We start from the raw sequence: 16,391 nt of genomic DNA, 5'->3' as shown, positions 1-16,391 counted from the left end.
GCCAGAGCAGGTGCTGTCAGCGCTCGACTTACAGCAAGGTCACTGCTGGCCAGTCACCCCGGGAGAGGGCAGCCCCGCCCCTGGAATTGGCCCCTGCACCCTGGAGGCTGAGGCCAGTGAGCTGTGTGTGTGCCCCTGAGAGCCTCCTCTTGTGAGCAGTTTCACTCCCCTGCCCCCGCCAGCCCCTGCCCCCCACCCTCTGCAGACCCCTTCTCTGGAGAAGGTGCTCTAAGCTCCCTGTGCCCAGCCAGCCTGGCTCCTGACACAGCTCCCCCAGAGACGATGGGGGCTACCAGCAGCCCCCAGCCCTACTTTCATTCACTCCTGAGTCCCTGCATTGGGTACAAGAACGTACACACACACACACACACACACACACACACACGAGCACACACACTTCACTGCGGCCGACCAGGGCTGGGGAAGGCTCCATGGCTGAAGGTTTGGGTCACCACCTGACTTCTAGGTCCCTTAGCACAGAACATGTGCACGTTCACTGAATGCCTGCAGGAGCCGCCATGGGCCACACGACAATCCTATAAGGGGGTATTTCTCCCGTTGCACGGATGAGGTTGCTGAGGCACAGAGAGGGGTTAGGGGACCTGTCAGACCCCGGGGTAACTTCTCTGCATCTTGGGCTCCACGGCCAGCTTTCTCTCTGACAGTCATCCAACCTCTGGAACAGGGCGGGGTGGGGTCTGCAGCACGCTGGCCCACCCTGTCTCCACATACTGCTCTGTATCCCTGATGGGCTGTCTCTCTGGGCCCCTGTTTAGATTTGGCACCTGGGAGGGAGCCAGGGGCTAAAAATACTCCCCATGTGTTTAGATGATTCTTAGAAAATAAACTTCCCCATCTTGGCTCTCAGCGTGCACACTTGCTGGCCCCGGTTCCTGTGGCTCTGATCTGCCAGTGTTGGGAGGGGGATAAGGGAAGCAGGGGGTGGGGGGAGTAGTAGGGTCTGTAGGGGCCCAGAGTCAAGGGTGGTGGTGGTGGACGTGCCCAGGCGCACATGTAAGTGTAAAGGCTGCTGTGTCACAAAACTCCAGGGGCTGCCTGTACCGAGACCGCATTGTGAGCGCTGCCCCGGTGTGGTGGGCCCTGAGGCTCCGTGCTTCTGAGTGGGTTAGGGGTGGAAAGAGGCAGGGAAGCTGGTAACCTTGCAGGGATGGAAACGTGGTTTCCCTGCTATGGGCCTCTTTATCCCCCTGCAAAATGGGCTAAGGTTGGCCCTTCTATCTAATGGGGACTAGCTGTCCTCAGGCTCCTGCTGGTGACCTTGGGAGGAAGGCCAGGCCCGTGTCTGTGGGTGGGACTCTGCTCCTGCACCTTGCATTACACAAGTTCTAGCGGCTTTGCTTGTTTATCTGAATAGGGACAAAGGCATTATCTCCTCTAGGGACCAAGGACATGTTCCTGGACCCCTGCGCCCAGGGAGGGGCTTCCTTTGGAGGGAGTGACAGGACAGACAAGTCACAAGCCAGTTCCTTCCTCAGAGCCCTAGTCCCAGATGAGACTGGACTCATATTCCAAGTGCTGGCTGCTGCAAAGCCTGGGAGGGTGGGGATAGGCACCGGGGCCAGGGAAGGGACGTGGGTACACGGAACAAGATTTTTCTTTCAACAACATTGAGTCTTTCAACAAACACTGTTATTTCCTCTGTGCCAGAGACGATGATTCAGGGAGAGAAAGGCCCATCTGTGCCTTTCTTTCCCCCAGGACTCCCAACCAGAGGGCCTACAAAACATAGGCCGTGAGGGGGGTGCAGGGGCCCCAGACCTGGGGTTTGAGTCCCTTTCCCCTGCTGACTAGCTCGGTGAGGTGACTTTGGTAATTTAATTCACCATTCTGAGCCTGTTTCCTCATCTGTAAAATGGGGACGGGGATGGTATTTACCTCATAGGTTTGCTGTAAAGATGAAACAAGATGCCTGGCCAGGAGGATGTATTCAATAATTTGTAGTTACTATTATGGTTCTTTTTATTAGAGAGAGAGCACTGAAGGATGGGTAAGGCCTACAGATGGGGAAACACTGGCTGCTTCCAGGGATGGAGCTAGGGAAGGGTGGGCAGAGGGGTGATGCATTGGTTCACCGCTGGGGTCAGCAGCTGATGTCTGGTGGGGTAGCGGTGCTGCTCCTACCCAAGGGGGGACCCTCCCATCCCCAGCACACTCACGGGGACTGCTGCTCTGCTCAGACACGCAGGGACGTCCTCCCAGCCCTCCACCCCACCCACGCACAGAGCAGCCCATGAGCCAGAGCTCCCAGCCTGACCGTGGCCCAGCGTTGCCTAGGGTCACTCAGGACATCACCAGGAGGACCCAAGGGGGCCAGTGGAGGCCCAGGCTGCCTGCAGCTCTCCTGTCCCTGCTTTGTTAGGTGGGGTCAGGGTGGGGGCCTGCTCTGCTGCTGTGGGATTGACTGCGCTGGGGACTGGGCTCCTATTTCACCTTCCTCCAGCCCTTCCCCTCCCTCTTCCCAAGGAGCCGCGAACTCACGCACGCATGCGCCCTCTGATCCGTCCCTGTCTCCAGCATGGGCTCTGTCCCTGCTGTCTGCCAGCGGGCCTCTCCTATTTGCATTTGCTGCAGGTCTGGGTTGCCGGACAGTATAAACAACAAAAAAAACAGATAAACAAGGACATTTTAGTATAAATATATCCCTCCCAAGTAGCACGGGGCACACTTACACTAAAACATTACCTGCTGGTTATCTGAGATACATTGCACTGAGTGTCCTGTATTTGGATTTACTGAATCTGATGGCCCTACCCTCATCCCACCTACGCCAGGGAAACTGAGGCCAAGAGAGAAGGGTGGGCAAAAGAAGGGACAAGAGGCTGAGACCACCGCCCCTGCCTCCTCCTGGCCCTTCTCCTTCTCCCTCCGGCTGGCCACACCTCCCAGGAACTGCTAGCAGACTGGTTTTCCCTCTGGTGTTTTGGGCTCCCCGTGGGGAGGGCAGCTGGGCCCACCTCAGAAGGGAGCTGGAGCAGGCCCTTCTGCCAGTAGATTTCCTCCCCACTGTTTTCCAAAGAAATGGGAGAGGCCGGTGCCAAGGAAATCTCTTTATCTCCCTTTCCTGGTCTCTGCCCGAGCCGCCCTCGCTGAGCTGGATGTGCGGGGGCTCCCTTCCTGCAGTCGGGCTCCCGCCCATCATGCCAGCCACCTCTCGCGGAAGGGAGCCCTCAGGGAGAGCCTGGCCGCTGTCCCAGGAGGGGTCTGAAGGGACCTGATGCCAGGATTTTATTTATAAACTGAGTCTCAAGAGGTGCAGGACCCCGACGGGGTTGAAAAGCCCGTCCACGTGACAGCCTGGGGTGCAGGCAGAGAAGGATGGAGACACCAGCAGATAACTGAGTCCGGTCTGTTGAAATCAGATGCTCTTCCTCTAACTCCTATCACTTTGTAATCTCCCCATCTGTTTAACGACCTTTAGCTCTCACTCTTTGCACTCCTGCACTGTTATGAAAGGCCCTTTGTAAGGTAATTTACACCTACTGTCTCATCTCATCCTGACAGCAACCTTTAGAAGGTAAACTCCCACTGGAACAGCTGTTTCAGGACAGTGGGGATTTTCACCTGTTTTGTTTCCTGCTCGAGGTGGGCACTGTGAGGCATGGCTCAGAGCCCCCTTCAAGGAATGGTGCGTCCCAGCTCTGGGTGCTATGGCGTGCGGACCTCTTCATCTGTTGGCCTCTCCAGGAAGGGGAGGCTTCCTTGCTCAAGGTCACACTCCTCTCTGCAGACCCCCAGCCATTGACTGACCAACAGGGGAAAAAGTGGGTTAAAGGGCCGGCCCCATTTAGGGTGACCCCAAAGGGCCATTCCAGCATCAGAGCTCTCGGTGGGGCCAGTTGAGGTTAGCATTGGGCCCTCGTGGGTGCTCCATTTCTCTCTCTTCCCTCCCACAGGTGTTGATCCTCGAGGTACTCCTTAATAAACATCCTGCACACGCAACGCCATTGGCTTCCCAGGAAGCCAGCCCCAAGGACATCAAGTGTCCAAACAGTACAGAGCACACGGTGAGCTCTCAATCAATACTTACTAGGAAGAACCCTGGGGCAGGCATTGCTGCTCCTGACTCTACACAAATAACAGCATAAACAGAGCAGCTAACGTTTACTCAGGTGAAACTATTTGACATGCTGTCTATCTCAGTCCTTAGAAAGAGCTTCTGAGATGGGCATGTTCTCCACTTTCAGATGAAGAGATGAGACACGGGACCCAGAGCTGACAAGTAGGAGAGCAGTAGTAGGATTTGGACCCAGACCATCTGATACTCAAGCCTACCCTCTTACCATCCCTTTTTGGAAGGAAACCAAGGCTTAGCAAGGTAAAGGATCTCGCCCCTTGCCAGCCCATGAGTGGCCACGCGATCTACAAGCCCCACAGTCCCTGCTTGAACTGAGTGCTGCTGGCCTGAAAGTGCTTCTAAGGAGTCCTCAGAGGGAAGCTTAGATTTAGAAACCACCAGTCTGGCCAGAGATGCTGGGGACACATGCTGTTCCCTAGATCTTCAATGCTCTCCCTGCCCTTCCCCTGCTTGTGGCTTGTCTCATGAGGTCCACACAGCAGCCAAAACCTGGCTTGAAAGTTAACTCCTTTGTGAAGCCTTCCCCAATCCCTGCTCCCCTCCTTCTCCACCAAGATCCCCTAAGGGAAGACTGGAGGATACCGTCTGAGCCATCGGAGGATGGAAGTGCCAGGCCAGGGTTGGCCACGCAGAGGCGGGGGCGGCGGGAGGGAGGCAGGCAACAAATGTTGTCAGCATGAGTGAATAAAGGGAAAGATGATGGTAAAGCACAGAATTAGCAGGCACCATTCCAGCGCTGGGATTAAATATTTACCTTGCCCATCGGGCAATCCTGAGAGATAATCCTGGTTTTCTGAGCTCTATCTATGCAGACTTTCCTTCAGTAACTGACACAATCAACCTGGTTTTGTTATAGTTTGAACAGCTGTTTCCACATGTGGGGCTAGGGCATACGAGGTGCTTTATTTATTTTATTCATTTATTTTTGGCTGCGTTGGGTCTTCGTTGCTGTGTGTGGGCTTTCTCTAGTTGCGGCGAGTGGGGGCTACTCTTTGTTGCGGCTCATGGGCTTCTCATTGAGGTGGCTTCTCTTGTTATGGAGCACGGCCTCTAGGCATGCGGGCTTCAGTAGTTGTGGTGCATGGGCTTAGCTGCTCCACGGCATGTGGGATCTTCCCGGACCAGGCCTCGAACCCGTGTCCACTGCGCCACCAGGGAAGCCCTGTACGAGGTGCTTGATCCTCGGCTTCTGCTGTTCCCCAGCATCATGTGTTCTCCCCAGTGAATCTGCTTCCCCATCCTTGGGCCCTAAGTCCCTTTGCCCCTCCACCCTGCAGGCCTGGCCAGGCTCCACAAGGCTGCAGGTCAAATTGGGGTTTCACTCTAGTTTCAGCTGTGGCTTCACGTGCAATCAAGGGTTGAGTCACACTGGAGCTGCTTGGAGGGTCATAGGACCCTCCACGGGTGCTGGGTCTATTGCCTGAGTGGCCTCCTGGGAGGCACCTCTCCCAAGGGAGAGGCATTGGGTGTGACATGCTGGGTCCACGTGAAGCCTCAGAGTTGTAGGGGTGAAGGGATGCGGAGTTTGTTGTGGCATCTGTCAGTCAGCCTCTGGGATTCACTGGGGTCATAAGGGGAATAGAAGTGGCTTATAAAAACCGGAAGAGCAATTTTACCCAAATACTAAGGTGGGGGACAGCAGCTCTGCTGTGGGAACACTCTAGCAGAGTAGACGGGCCCAGTGGGGGACTCCGATCCTGGTGCCCAGTCTGTGAGGGGAAGCAGTGGTGGTGCTGGATTAGGGGCGCCTAAAAGATCAGGAGGTCCTACCCAGCAGACACCACATGACAGCTTAAAGGACTGGTTCAAGACACATTTAGATACCCTCCAGAGGCTGCATCAATGTGTAGATGGAGAGTGGGATTTTTTTTTTTTTTTTTCGGTACGCGGGCCTCTCACTGTTGTGGCTTCTCCCGCTGCGGAGCACAGGCTCCGGACGCGCAGGCTCAGTGGCCATGGTTCACGGGCCCAGCCGCTCCGTGGCATGTGGGATCCTCCGGACTGGGGCATGAACCCGCATCCCCTGCATCAGCAGGCAAACTCCCAACCACTGCGCCACCAGGGAAGCCCGAGAGTGGGATTTCTGCAGGAATAAGAGTGAGATCCATTGAAACCTGCATATTCAGAGAGTGACCTTCACTTGAGCCCAAGGTTGCTTTGGCCAGGCCAGCACAGTCGGCACAGAAGCTGGTTCACAGACGCTGTCGCGTAGAATTTGGTGACGGTTCAAGTTCAGGGAGAAGGATATGGCTGGTCTGCGCTCTAGATGAGGAAACGGTTGCCTCAACAAATACCCATGCAGACGGGATTAGATGAAACGTTTCGTCCAAGCCTTTGCCGGGCGCTGTGGCCATGCTGCCACTTCCAGGACGTTCCCTTTCTTTTCTAATCAGTCAGGGAGTTTAGATTTCCCTCTACATTTATACTGCTTATGTTCCCAGAGTCCAGATTAGGCATGCTTTCTCTCTCCTGATGTATATGAGTTTTGGATTGAGGCTTGACATTTCATTATCATCAAAGGGGAGAGATGAGAAAACCAAAGCTGGGCTCATAAACCCTGGGGAAAAAGACAATGGGCTGCCTCTTTGGGGCTCAGCACAGTCAGAATTGAATGGAAGGCTGCTGAGGAGTCAGCCTGCTGCGTGATTGGCCCACTATGCGGGCTGGATGGACATGTGGTATCTAGTTTAGAAGCCCAGGCTTATGGGTGCAAACACCTAGTTATAAATGGTCAGGCTCGATTGTTCTCCCTCCCTTCCCAGGAAAGGCCAGGAAGGAAAAGGCCTCAGCTGAAGGGGGGAGGCATTGTACTTGGTAGGTCAGGCATCTCAGGTAGCCCGTCTGGCAGGGGGCCCGTGGGGAACATGGGATTCTCACGGCTTCCGCGGCTGGTGGCTGCCTTCCCAAAACCAGTTCATTCAATCCTGGTCTTTCCCGTCCTGCCTCTGGCACAATCACCTCCCTGCTAAATCCCTGATACTTCCAGGCACTCCAAAGTCCAGTTTGGAGCTAGTGGCCTTGACCTGCCCCAGTCCCAGAGTCCCTTCTTTCTCCCTCCCTGCTCCCACTTTCCCTTCAACACCCCTCCTCCCTCCGTCTGGCTCCTGAAGTCCCTGGGCCTCCAGAGGTGAAGAGAACAAACCTACGAAGTGGGTCTCCCTCAAGAGTCACTGAATGGCTATTTGCTCCCAAGAGTTTTTCATCTTCCAGGAAGAGGGAGAGGAGGCTGCTTTCAGGACACCTACTTCCTCTCCTTACATAACAATAATACTTTGCATTTGCATAAGCGTTATTGGTTGTAAAAGGGGTTCACGTTCACTTTCTCATTCAGTGATTATCACAGTACGATAACCTCACTGATTCTGTTTCCTCGTTTATGAAAAGAGATGATAATGCATCCCTTACAGAGCTGTGGTGAGCATTAAAGAATGAATGAAACATGCATAGCTTGGTGTCTGGCAAACAGTAAATGTCCATTTAATGGCTAAGTGCCCTCTTCAACTTTTCTCCCGATTCCAAGGGCAGAACTATCCTTTATGCCACATAGTAAGTACTCAATAAACATTTGATGTATGAGTGATAAACTCTGCCCTCTCCCTTTCCCATATCTCCCAAAGTGAGAGGATGTTTATTTGCAACTCCAAGCAGCAGGGAGTTCTGCAAACAAGGAGTGGCAGCAGTGACTTTCTCCAGCCACCAAGGTGAAAGGCCACAGGCCCTGGGGCTGGGTTCCTACAGTTGCCCTGTCACAGGCTGCTCCAGTAGTCTCTGCAGTGGGGGAGGGAAGTTGACTGGCCTTCACTCTAGTTGGCTGGCTTTTCCTCCCTGCCCAGCCAGATGTACTGAGAGTAGCAAAATGGCTTTGGAAAGGCCCACCCTGCTGGCACGGTGATTTCCAGCAGAAAATGAGAATGCTCTCCTGTTGAAATTGAGCAAGACCCTGTGGGCCCTCCTGGGTACAAAAGCCCCTCCATGCCCACCGTTTCTTTTTCTTTCTTTTTTTGGCTGTGCCATGCAGCTTGTGGGACCTCAGTTCCCCCACCAGGGATTGAACCTGAGCCCTCAGCAGTGAAGGTGCCGAGTCCTAACCACTGGACCGCCAGGGAATTCCCTGTGCCTCCTGTTTCTTGTTTGTAGAAGCAAGCTGTGGTCTCCTAGGCCTTCCCTGCGTTCCAAAGCGCAGATTCAAGCAATTACCAATTAAGGAAGAGACGGAATACAGAAACAAAGGAAAGGCAGTCAAGAAACAATAGTTCAGCTATGAAACAGTCCTAATTCCTCCTGAAGGGATATACATAAAAATCTGACACATACCTTTGAATTGTTCTGCAGAAACTAAGACCCACATCTGGTGGAGGAAGGTGACTGCATGCTGACCACAAGCATGTAGACCCCAGGGGGTTGACATTGTCACGAAAAGCTTCACGCTGTTACCTCACCACGCACTGGAGGACTGAGCGTGAGCTGATCACGCACCCCAAGACCCCGCCCCTTTATCCCGAAAAACCTTGCGCCCAGGCCAGCCAGTAAAGCGGGTCTGAGACAAACGTACGTCTCCATCTTCTCGGTTGCCACCCTCTCTATCAATAAACCTTCCTCTGCACCAAACTCCGGTATTTCGGTTTGTTTGGCCTCAGCACCGGGTACATGAACTTGGGTTCGACAGCACTGTTGCTGGGGACCATTCTCCGGGAGCTCTGCAGGGATCAGCACTGCATCATGATCGACTATTTTTTTTTTTTTTTGGCCGCGCAGCGAGTATTGCACAGTTCCCCAACCAGGGAATCGAATCCGGGGCCACGGCAGTGAAAGCCCCAAGTCCTAACCACTGGACTGCCAGGGAATTCCCCATGATCGATTTTCTGAATGCTTTAGCGTCCAAGGTGTTTAATTTTTATTTTTTTAAACAATTAAAAAAAATTATTTATTTATCTATATTTGGCTGCGTTGGGTCTTCATTGCTGCGCGTGGGCTTTCTCTAGTTGCAGGGAGCGGGGGCTACTGTTCGTTAGACTGCGCGGGCTTCTCATTGCGGTGGCTTCTCTTGCTGTGGAAAATGGGCTCTAGGCGTGCGGGCTTCAGTAGTTGTGGCTCGCGGGCTCTAGAGCGCAGGCCCAGTAGTTGTGTGCATGGGCTTAGTTGCTCCATGTCATGTGGGATCTTCCTGGACCAGGGCTCGAACCCGTGTCCCCGGCATTAGTAGGCAGATTCTCAACCACTGCACCACCATGGAAGCCCCCGGCTGCTTTACTGAACGTCTGATCCAGAGTTCCCAGAGGCTGCTCAAGCAGCAACCCCATCTCCCACCCTCACTTCAACCTGAGCAACTCCAACCTCACCTGCTTCAGCTATAGGTCCTTCAGATAAAATACAGTTGGAGGGAGCTTCGCTGATGGCGCAGTGGTTCAGAATCCACCTGCCAATGCCGGGGACACGGGTTCGAGCCCTGGTCCAGGAAGATCCCACATGCCGTGGAGCAGCTAAGCACATGAGCCACAACTACTGAGCCTGTGCTCTAGAGCCCGCGAGCCACAACTACTGAGCCGGTGCGCCTAGAGTCCGTGCTCCATAACAAGAGAAGCCCCTGCACCAGAACAAAGAGTGACCCCCGCTGGCTGCAACTAGAGAAAGCCCGCGCGCAGCCATGAAGACCCAATGCAGTCAAAAAATAAACAAATAAATAAAATAAATAAATTTATATATAAAAATAACACAATTGGAGGAAAGGGTCCTGCCCCAATGTGGTTTCAAAATAAACGTTTAAGACCACTGACATCAGGCAAACCCTTCATGATTCACAGTGGAACGGAGGTGCAGGGGAGACAAGTGACCTACCCCAAAGTCATACTGTTCTGCAAGAATCAGAGCAGTATTGCTTTCTGTGGGGTCACCTAAGATGACGGCCATGAACTAGGGGCTGGAGCAGCCCTGCTGACCATGGGCATCTCCTGATCCATCCTGGGGGGCTCCCTGCTGATCCCCAATACAGAAGGCCCCCTCTCTATAACCCCAGTGAGCACTGGGGTTTACCATCAGTGCAGAGGATCCCGCCATGAAGAACTGAAGACACCCACCCCTGGGGCCTCCAAGGATCTTGCACACGGCCACCAGCCCACTCTCCCTCCTGGCCCTCCTCTCCTCCGTTCTTGGGGACACACTAGGTGGGCTCCTTTCTCTGGCTTGCCTTCCTTCTCTTTTTCCACAGCCCTTCTAGTTTTCCTCCCATTTCCTGCCTGTTTCCTTCTTTCTTTTTCCTCTACTTCCTTTGATCTTCTTGGAGCACTTGAAGCCTTGTTTCCACCTGCATTCCTTTTGGGCTTGTGGTAAAGTCCAAAGTTCATTATCAAGAGAAATTTCAGAAGTGGATTGTGTATTTGAAAAAGAGAAAGTTAAGTTACAGAAAGCACAGATTTGTTTATAACTAAATGGTCTCAGATTAGTGTGTACTTAATGAAAACCATGGGAAAATGTTTTGCAACCATACCAAAATACTTGGCAATGTGAAACACCTTTATGAGAGCAGGTCTGACCTTCTCAGGCCTTTCCAACATGCTTCTCCTGCTTGTTATCTTCTACTATATGCCCCTCGTGCACCTTCAGCGCACCTCAAACGGCCTCCACAGCCTCTGGAACGCACCACCTCGGCTCCCTTTGCTGTTCAGACCACTACACTGCTCTGCACACTTCTGACAAGAAAATCCTGGTCTAGCTTCATGGCGCTGCTCACTTCCCTTTCCCGTATGGTTTTCCCTAAGTACTCTGTCAACAGCTACTGTCTAACGTCCTCAGTCTGCACGTCATCGGAGACAATTATACCTACCAATCCTCCTTAGGTGTATGCATATGCATATCATCTTTCCCTAATTAGACCGGAAGTAATGATTCATTCCCTGGAGCAGTGGTTTCCATAAATGACCAATCTGCAGGACAGCGCCAACTGGCTACAAAAGAATCTCCCCTGAGGAACTTATTAAAATGCAGATTCTGGGGCTTCCCTGGTGGTGCAAGTGGTTAAGAATCCACCTGCCAATGCAGGGGACACAGGTTCGAGCCCTGGTCCAGGAAGATCCCACACGACGCGCAGCAACCAAACCTGTGCGCCACAACTAATGAGACTGTGATATAGAGCCCATGAGCCACAACTACTGAAGCCCACGCGCCTAGAGCCCCTGCTCTGCAACGAGAAGCCACCGCAATGAGAAGCCTGCGCACCGCAACCAAGAGTAGCCCCTGCTCGCCCCAACTAGAGAAAGCCCGCGCACAGCAAAGAGGACCCAACACAGCCAGAAATAAATAAATAAATTTATGTTAAAAAATGCAGATTCTTGGACTGCTTGGGAGAAGATGATCTCATAAATCTGGGTGTCAATAGGCACAGAGCACAGATGTAATATGACAATGTGGGTGGGACTCTGGAATCAGCACATTTAACAAGCTCCTAGTTGATTTTGATGGTGCTCATGAATTGCCAGGTTGGGAACAGCTGCCCCCAGAGAATCTAGCACAGAGCTCTGTACCTAGAATGTGCTCATATGTCATTAGCTGTATGCTTCTTGACTGGTAATGAACTTGAACATAACATTATTGTTATGTTATACCTGTGTTCTGCTTCTCTAAGTGGGGAAAGAATACTATTATTTGAATACCCAATAGGTGTCAGGGCCTGTGCCTATTTACATTCATTATCTATTCCTTATAATAATCCTTTGAAGTAAAGTGGTATTCTCATTGGGCATGAGAAATCTGAGGGTCTAAAGAACTTGTTTTAGTGCACGGTTGCTGTAATATAGCAAGACCTAGAATCTCTCCAAGTCCATGACCTTTCTACTTACCAGAGGGCATAAAAGTGGTGGCTAGTATCTGGCTTGCAAATATGTTTTACTTGGACAGTACAATGTTTAAAAACGAAAAAACAAACCTGCCAACATGTCTAAATTGGATATTTTGTATATATGGATTTCTGGCTTCTCCTTAGGGGGAAAAAAAAAGGTTTGGTCTAACACTGGGGCCCGCATTCCTGCATGGCAACAAATGGAGCCTTTAGAAGGATGTGTGCCCTACAACTCACCACTATTCCCCATTCTCATCCAACAGCTGGACCAGCTTCTGTTACACTCTGTTCCCAACCTGGTCCCTATAGGTCTCTGAGTTTGCAACTCCTGCACTCTTATTTACTACCTTGCTTTCCACTGGTAGGAAGTTTGGCAAACCTAAAGTCAGCCTCTTTTTATTGCTCTATCATGTATGGGTCTCTGATCATAGATGTAGGTGTGTTTCTGACCTTCTGATTTCAATACTAAGAAACCTGGTGGTACATCATCAAGGAAAGCTGGGATCTCTGTTCCCTAAGCTGCACATTCTGGCTCTAGCCTAGTAAAACTCTATAGTCAACCTTTAAAATAGTTGGAGAAAATGTGGCAATTCATCTACTTGCTCCAATTCAATGGTATCTACAACTAAGAAAAGAACCCATAAGTGAGCAATGCCACCAAGTGGAAGGGAGATTCCATGTTGAACTGCCTTAGCCAGAGAGGCTGATGACCGCTCTCAATTTACAGGGCCATTCAGGAACCAGAAATAAAATGCCTGCCCATCTCTATATGTTGTTTCTTTTCAAGATTGTCTTTTCTTTTCCATTAAAATATTATTTACTTTATATATTATTTACCTTCCATGTGCCAGGAACAATGTTTGAGATACAAAGATGAAGATATTCAAGGCTGTCTTTTAAAAAGCCAGAGACACAGACTGCACTTTGGAAGCCGTGCTTCATTTCTGATGACTTTTCTGATCCTTTTTCTGTTTGTTCGTTTCCTTAAACAAGCTACTATTGCTGCTGATTCAACATGTTTCATTCTATACATTTTTTTTTTTTTTTTTTTTTTTGCGGTACGCGGGCCTCTCACTGCTGTGGCCTCTCCCACTGCGGAGCACAGGCTCCGGACGCGCAGGCTCAGCGGCCATGGCTCACGGGCCCAGCCGCTCCGCGGCACGTGGGATCTTCCTAGACCGGGGCACGAACCCGCGTCCCCTGCATCGGCAGGCAGACTCCCAACCACTGCGCCACCAGGGAAGCCCCATTCTATACATTTTTAATGTGTATTCTTGTTTTTTGGAGAATGTGAGCAGCGAGCTATCAAATTCTTTTAGTGTCAGTACGGCAAGGGAATACAAAAACCTCCTTGTATAGGACTGATCTCATGGGGGTAGGATTTCACATTCATTGAGCACTTCCCAAGAAACTGTGTCAGGCATTTATATACTTCATTTACTTAATATAAGCCCCAGAGGTAGGTATTCTGATTTTAAAGGTAAATAGATAGGATTGAATGTGAAGGACCCACAACTCTAAATCTTCGACTCTTCTCAACACTGTCAACTGCCTCCCTGGAGATCTCCCAGAACGACAACCAGGGATATTCCTGGTTTCTCAGAGCCCCCTAGAAATCCAGGATCATCTCAAGGCATTATACAAATAAGAAGTCAGCCTCTTCTTCACCTTATCTCTTAATCTGCAGGAAAACTACTGCGAAACCTCCTTCACCAATTCTCAGTTCCAAACCAGCAAGCCACCCTTCCCCCCAACCCCTTCAACGCCTTCGAAGCAATTTCCTAACAGGGATGTGGGCCAAATTTAAATCAATTTATCCGGTCACTGCAGGTATCTTGTTCTACCTTCAACACAGCTTGCATTCCCTCAGAGACAGAACCTCCACCTCTGTAAGTCAGGTAGGTATTATTCAAGTTAGGAGAATTAAAACAGGGTCACAGAGAGGAAGGCTAAAGAATTTGACTTTTTTGTGTTTACTTGTATAGAGGAAAAACAGCACGTAGATGCATCCACAGTATTTAATTTGTTTGGATAATAGTTACAGATAAACAGTTACACTCCATATACAATTACCAATACTTTTTTATACAGTTCATATTTCAGTCATCAACACTATTTTATTTACACTCTATTTATGTACATTAACATCTTTCTAAAGTCAGTGCATTGTCAACAAGTTTTATACAGTAATTTACAAAGTGAATGTAGTTAGTTAATTTAATAAATTTTCTGCTAATCATGAATTAAAAAAATTAATTACAACCAATATAACCAACACAGATCAAACAACATTAGTAGATTGTGCTACCTGCTTAAATAAAACATCTGTAAGGAAATTCTTTAAAATCTTCCACTTTTTCGTGGGACTTGTCCAGTTAGGAATGGACAGATTTTATACACTGAAAATCATGAAACTATAAAGTCTGCATTTTGTCTGACTTTATCACATTATACCATTTAGGCCACTCCTTCCTACCTGCAATTATAGTCTTCTTCTGAATAGGGTTTCAACTTAGATAGCCATTTATGGCAACCTTTCCAAATGCTCTGAGGAGAACTGGATAGCAACCGACCTCAGATATCAGAACACAAATGCTTAATTACACTGGTACCTACTATCTATGAGGAAGGAAGGGTAATGGAATCTGACAATTAATGAGAATCAGCTTCCAAGGTCCAGATGAATAAAAAAAGACTGAAAAAAAAGTGAGATATTTACTTCGAATACATGTTTAAAAACAACACAGGAAAAAAATGTTGCCTGAAATAAATAACATTTATATACTTTTGTTCCAGTCTTGAATTATTGAAGGAAAAAATGAAGTGAGCAAAGAAACATAACTTTTGATGACTACTACTGTGAAATGTAAAAAAATAAAAAATAAAAAGGACAAACACCAAAATAAAAAAAGTATATGGACAGGCAAACAAAAGTTTACTTCCTAAAACCACCAATTTCATTAAAAATACTTATACACTATCAATGTTTGGGATGTGTTTTGTTGTTAAATTTAATATGATGAGGGAAAATACCCCAATTAAGTTAATTTATAGCCCTTATAGCCATCAAATATGAACAAGTTCTGAAAAGTTCATTTGCACGTATTCTTTCTTTAAAGTGCAAAACAAAGAAACAAAGAACAAACAACCACTAATTGTAAAATACCATTTAGCTTTGTTGCCACTTTCCCTCTCAGAAGCTCTCTGTGCAACAGTGCATGTAAAGATGGTGCAAATTTTGGCAACTCCCCTCCCACACTCAGCAGTGGTGGTAAACATTTTTGAGGGCTCTTGAAGTATCCTCAAAGTAGGCCGCCTCTATCTGGAGGGTTATTTTATTTTAGCTGGATCTCCCAGGATGCTTTTTTTTTTTTTTTTTTCCCTGCAGGGTCTCTCAACCAAGGCCCTGGGTAGAAGGCACGCAACCCTTAAGAGAGTCTCCCTTTCAGACTTACCACTTATATATATGCCTCTGCTACCACCAGTGATTGGTTGTGTCTCAAACACAAACACAACAACAAAAACAAAAAGCAATAAAGACATAGAAAGAGTGGGAAAATGGTTTAAAAAGTAAATCGAAAAATCTGTGTCCATGCTGCAAGAATCCTTCGCACGCCTTTGTGATCTTGCTTTCTCCATTGTGTCAGTCACTACAGTGGAATAAAACTTCAGGAAAAAGGAGGTAGCATGTCATGTCGTCCCCAGACAACACTACAATTTTTTGTTTTACTTTGACTCCAAGGAAATTCTTAGTATTTTGTTATGATTATTGGTAAACTATACTTGCTACATGTTTGTTCATATCTGGACAAGCACAACTTAGTTCTTATTTGGTCCCAGGTGGCTGGTGCCAAACCCTTTTGTTTACAGGCTAATGGTGGGCTCTGCCTGAAAGTTCTCTACCAGGGAGCTCGAGTGAGACACTTCCAAACAAAATTATTACTACTGTTATGTTAACTGCTATTTTAATTAGGATTTTTATTTTGTGCTTCAGGGTCACAGGATAAAATAACTACACATTTAGCTTGCCTTTCAGTGACGTTTTTGCCCTATGTCAGCTACAGGGAGTCATCTCCCTCATCACCAGCTACTGTAACACACAGTACTTTTTGTAATCAGACTCAAAGTCTTCGTCCATGCTGCTTGTGTCTGCCATCTTTTTGCCGTCAATCTTTGGCAGAAATTGTGCATAGTCTATCCCCTGCTGCTCATAGAAAAGAATGTAGGCAGAGTCGGTGTCAATTTCATCAGGGTGAAGTTCCTGAAGGAGCAAGAAAGGCTTTAACTAAAAAGCCATCACTATGCCGGCTCTTAATCCTCACCAGGGAAGGGAGGACCAACCCTCTTTAATTACTAAACCTGATTGCTCCCAATCAGCTTAATATCTTGGCTGTCTCATACCTGCCCCTAAAAAATAAGACCCATTATTTTCAATGTTTGATTTTTTGGGGAAAATATTCATAC

General features: G+C 49.0%; 1 protein-coding gene and 1 pseudogene across 2 annotated transcripts in view; one reads left to right on the top strand and one right to left on the bottom strand.

Annotated features, from left to right (window-relative positions):
- Positions 1-10,563: 10,563 nt before the first annotated feature.
- On the top strand, positions 10,564-13,962 carry LOC112408039 (uncharacterized; annotated as a pseudogene).
- USP32 (ubiquitin specific peptidase 32) overlaps positions 13,928-16,391 on the bottom strand; it is a 197,142-nt gene continuing 194,678 nt past the window's right edge. The window contains exon 34 of one of the 2 annotated variants that reach the window (XM_024757701.1): positions 13,928-16,188. In XM_024757701.1, the coding sequence (XP_024613469.1) occupies positions 16,015-16,188 (174 nt within the window). In that variant the 3' untranslated portion in view covers positions 13,928-16,014. The remainder of the gene's footprint in view (positions 16,189-16,391) is intronic. The other variant, XM_024757702.1, reaches the window with a different exon arrangement.

The sequence above is a fragment of the Neophocaena asiaeorientalis genome, unplaced genomic scaffold (genome assembly GCF_003031525.2).
Source record: "Neophocaena asiaeorientalis asiaeorientalis breed wild unplaced genomic scaffold, Neophocaena_asiaeorientalis_V1.1 scaffold327, whole genome shotgun sequence".
Taxonomy (NCBI): Eukaryota; Metazoa; Chordata; class Mammalia; order Artiodactyla; family Phocoenidae; genus Neophocaena; species Neophocaena asiaeorientalis.
Note: the sequence above shows the minus strand (reverse complement) of the source record. Positions and strands in the feature narration are given on the sequence as shown.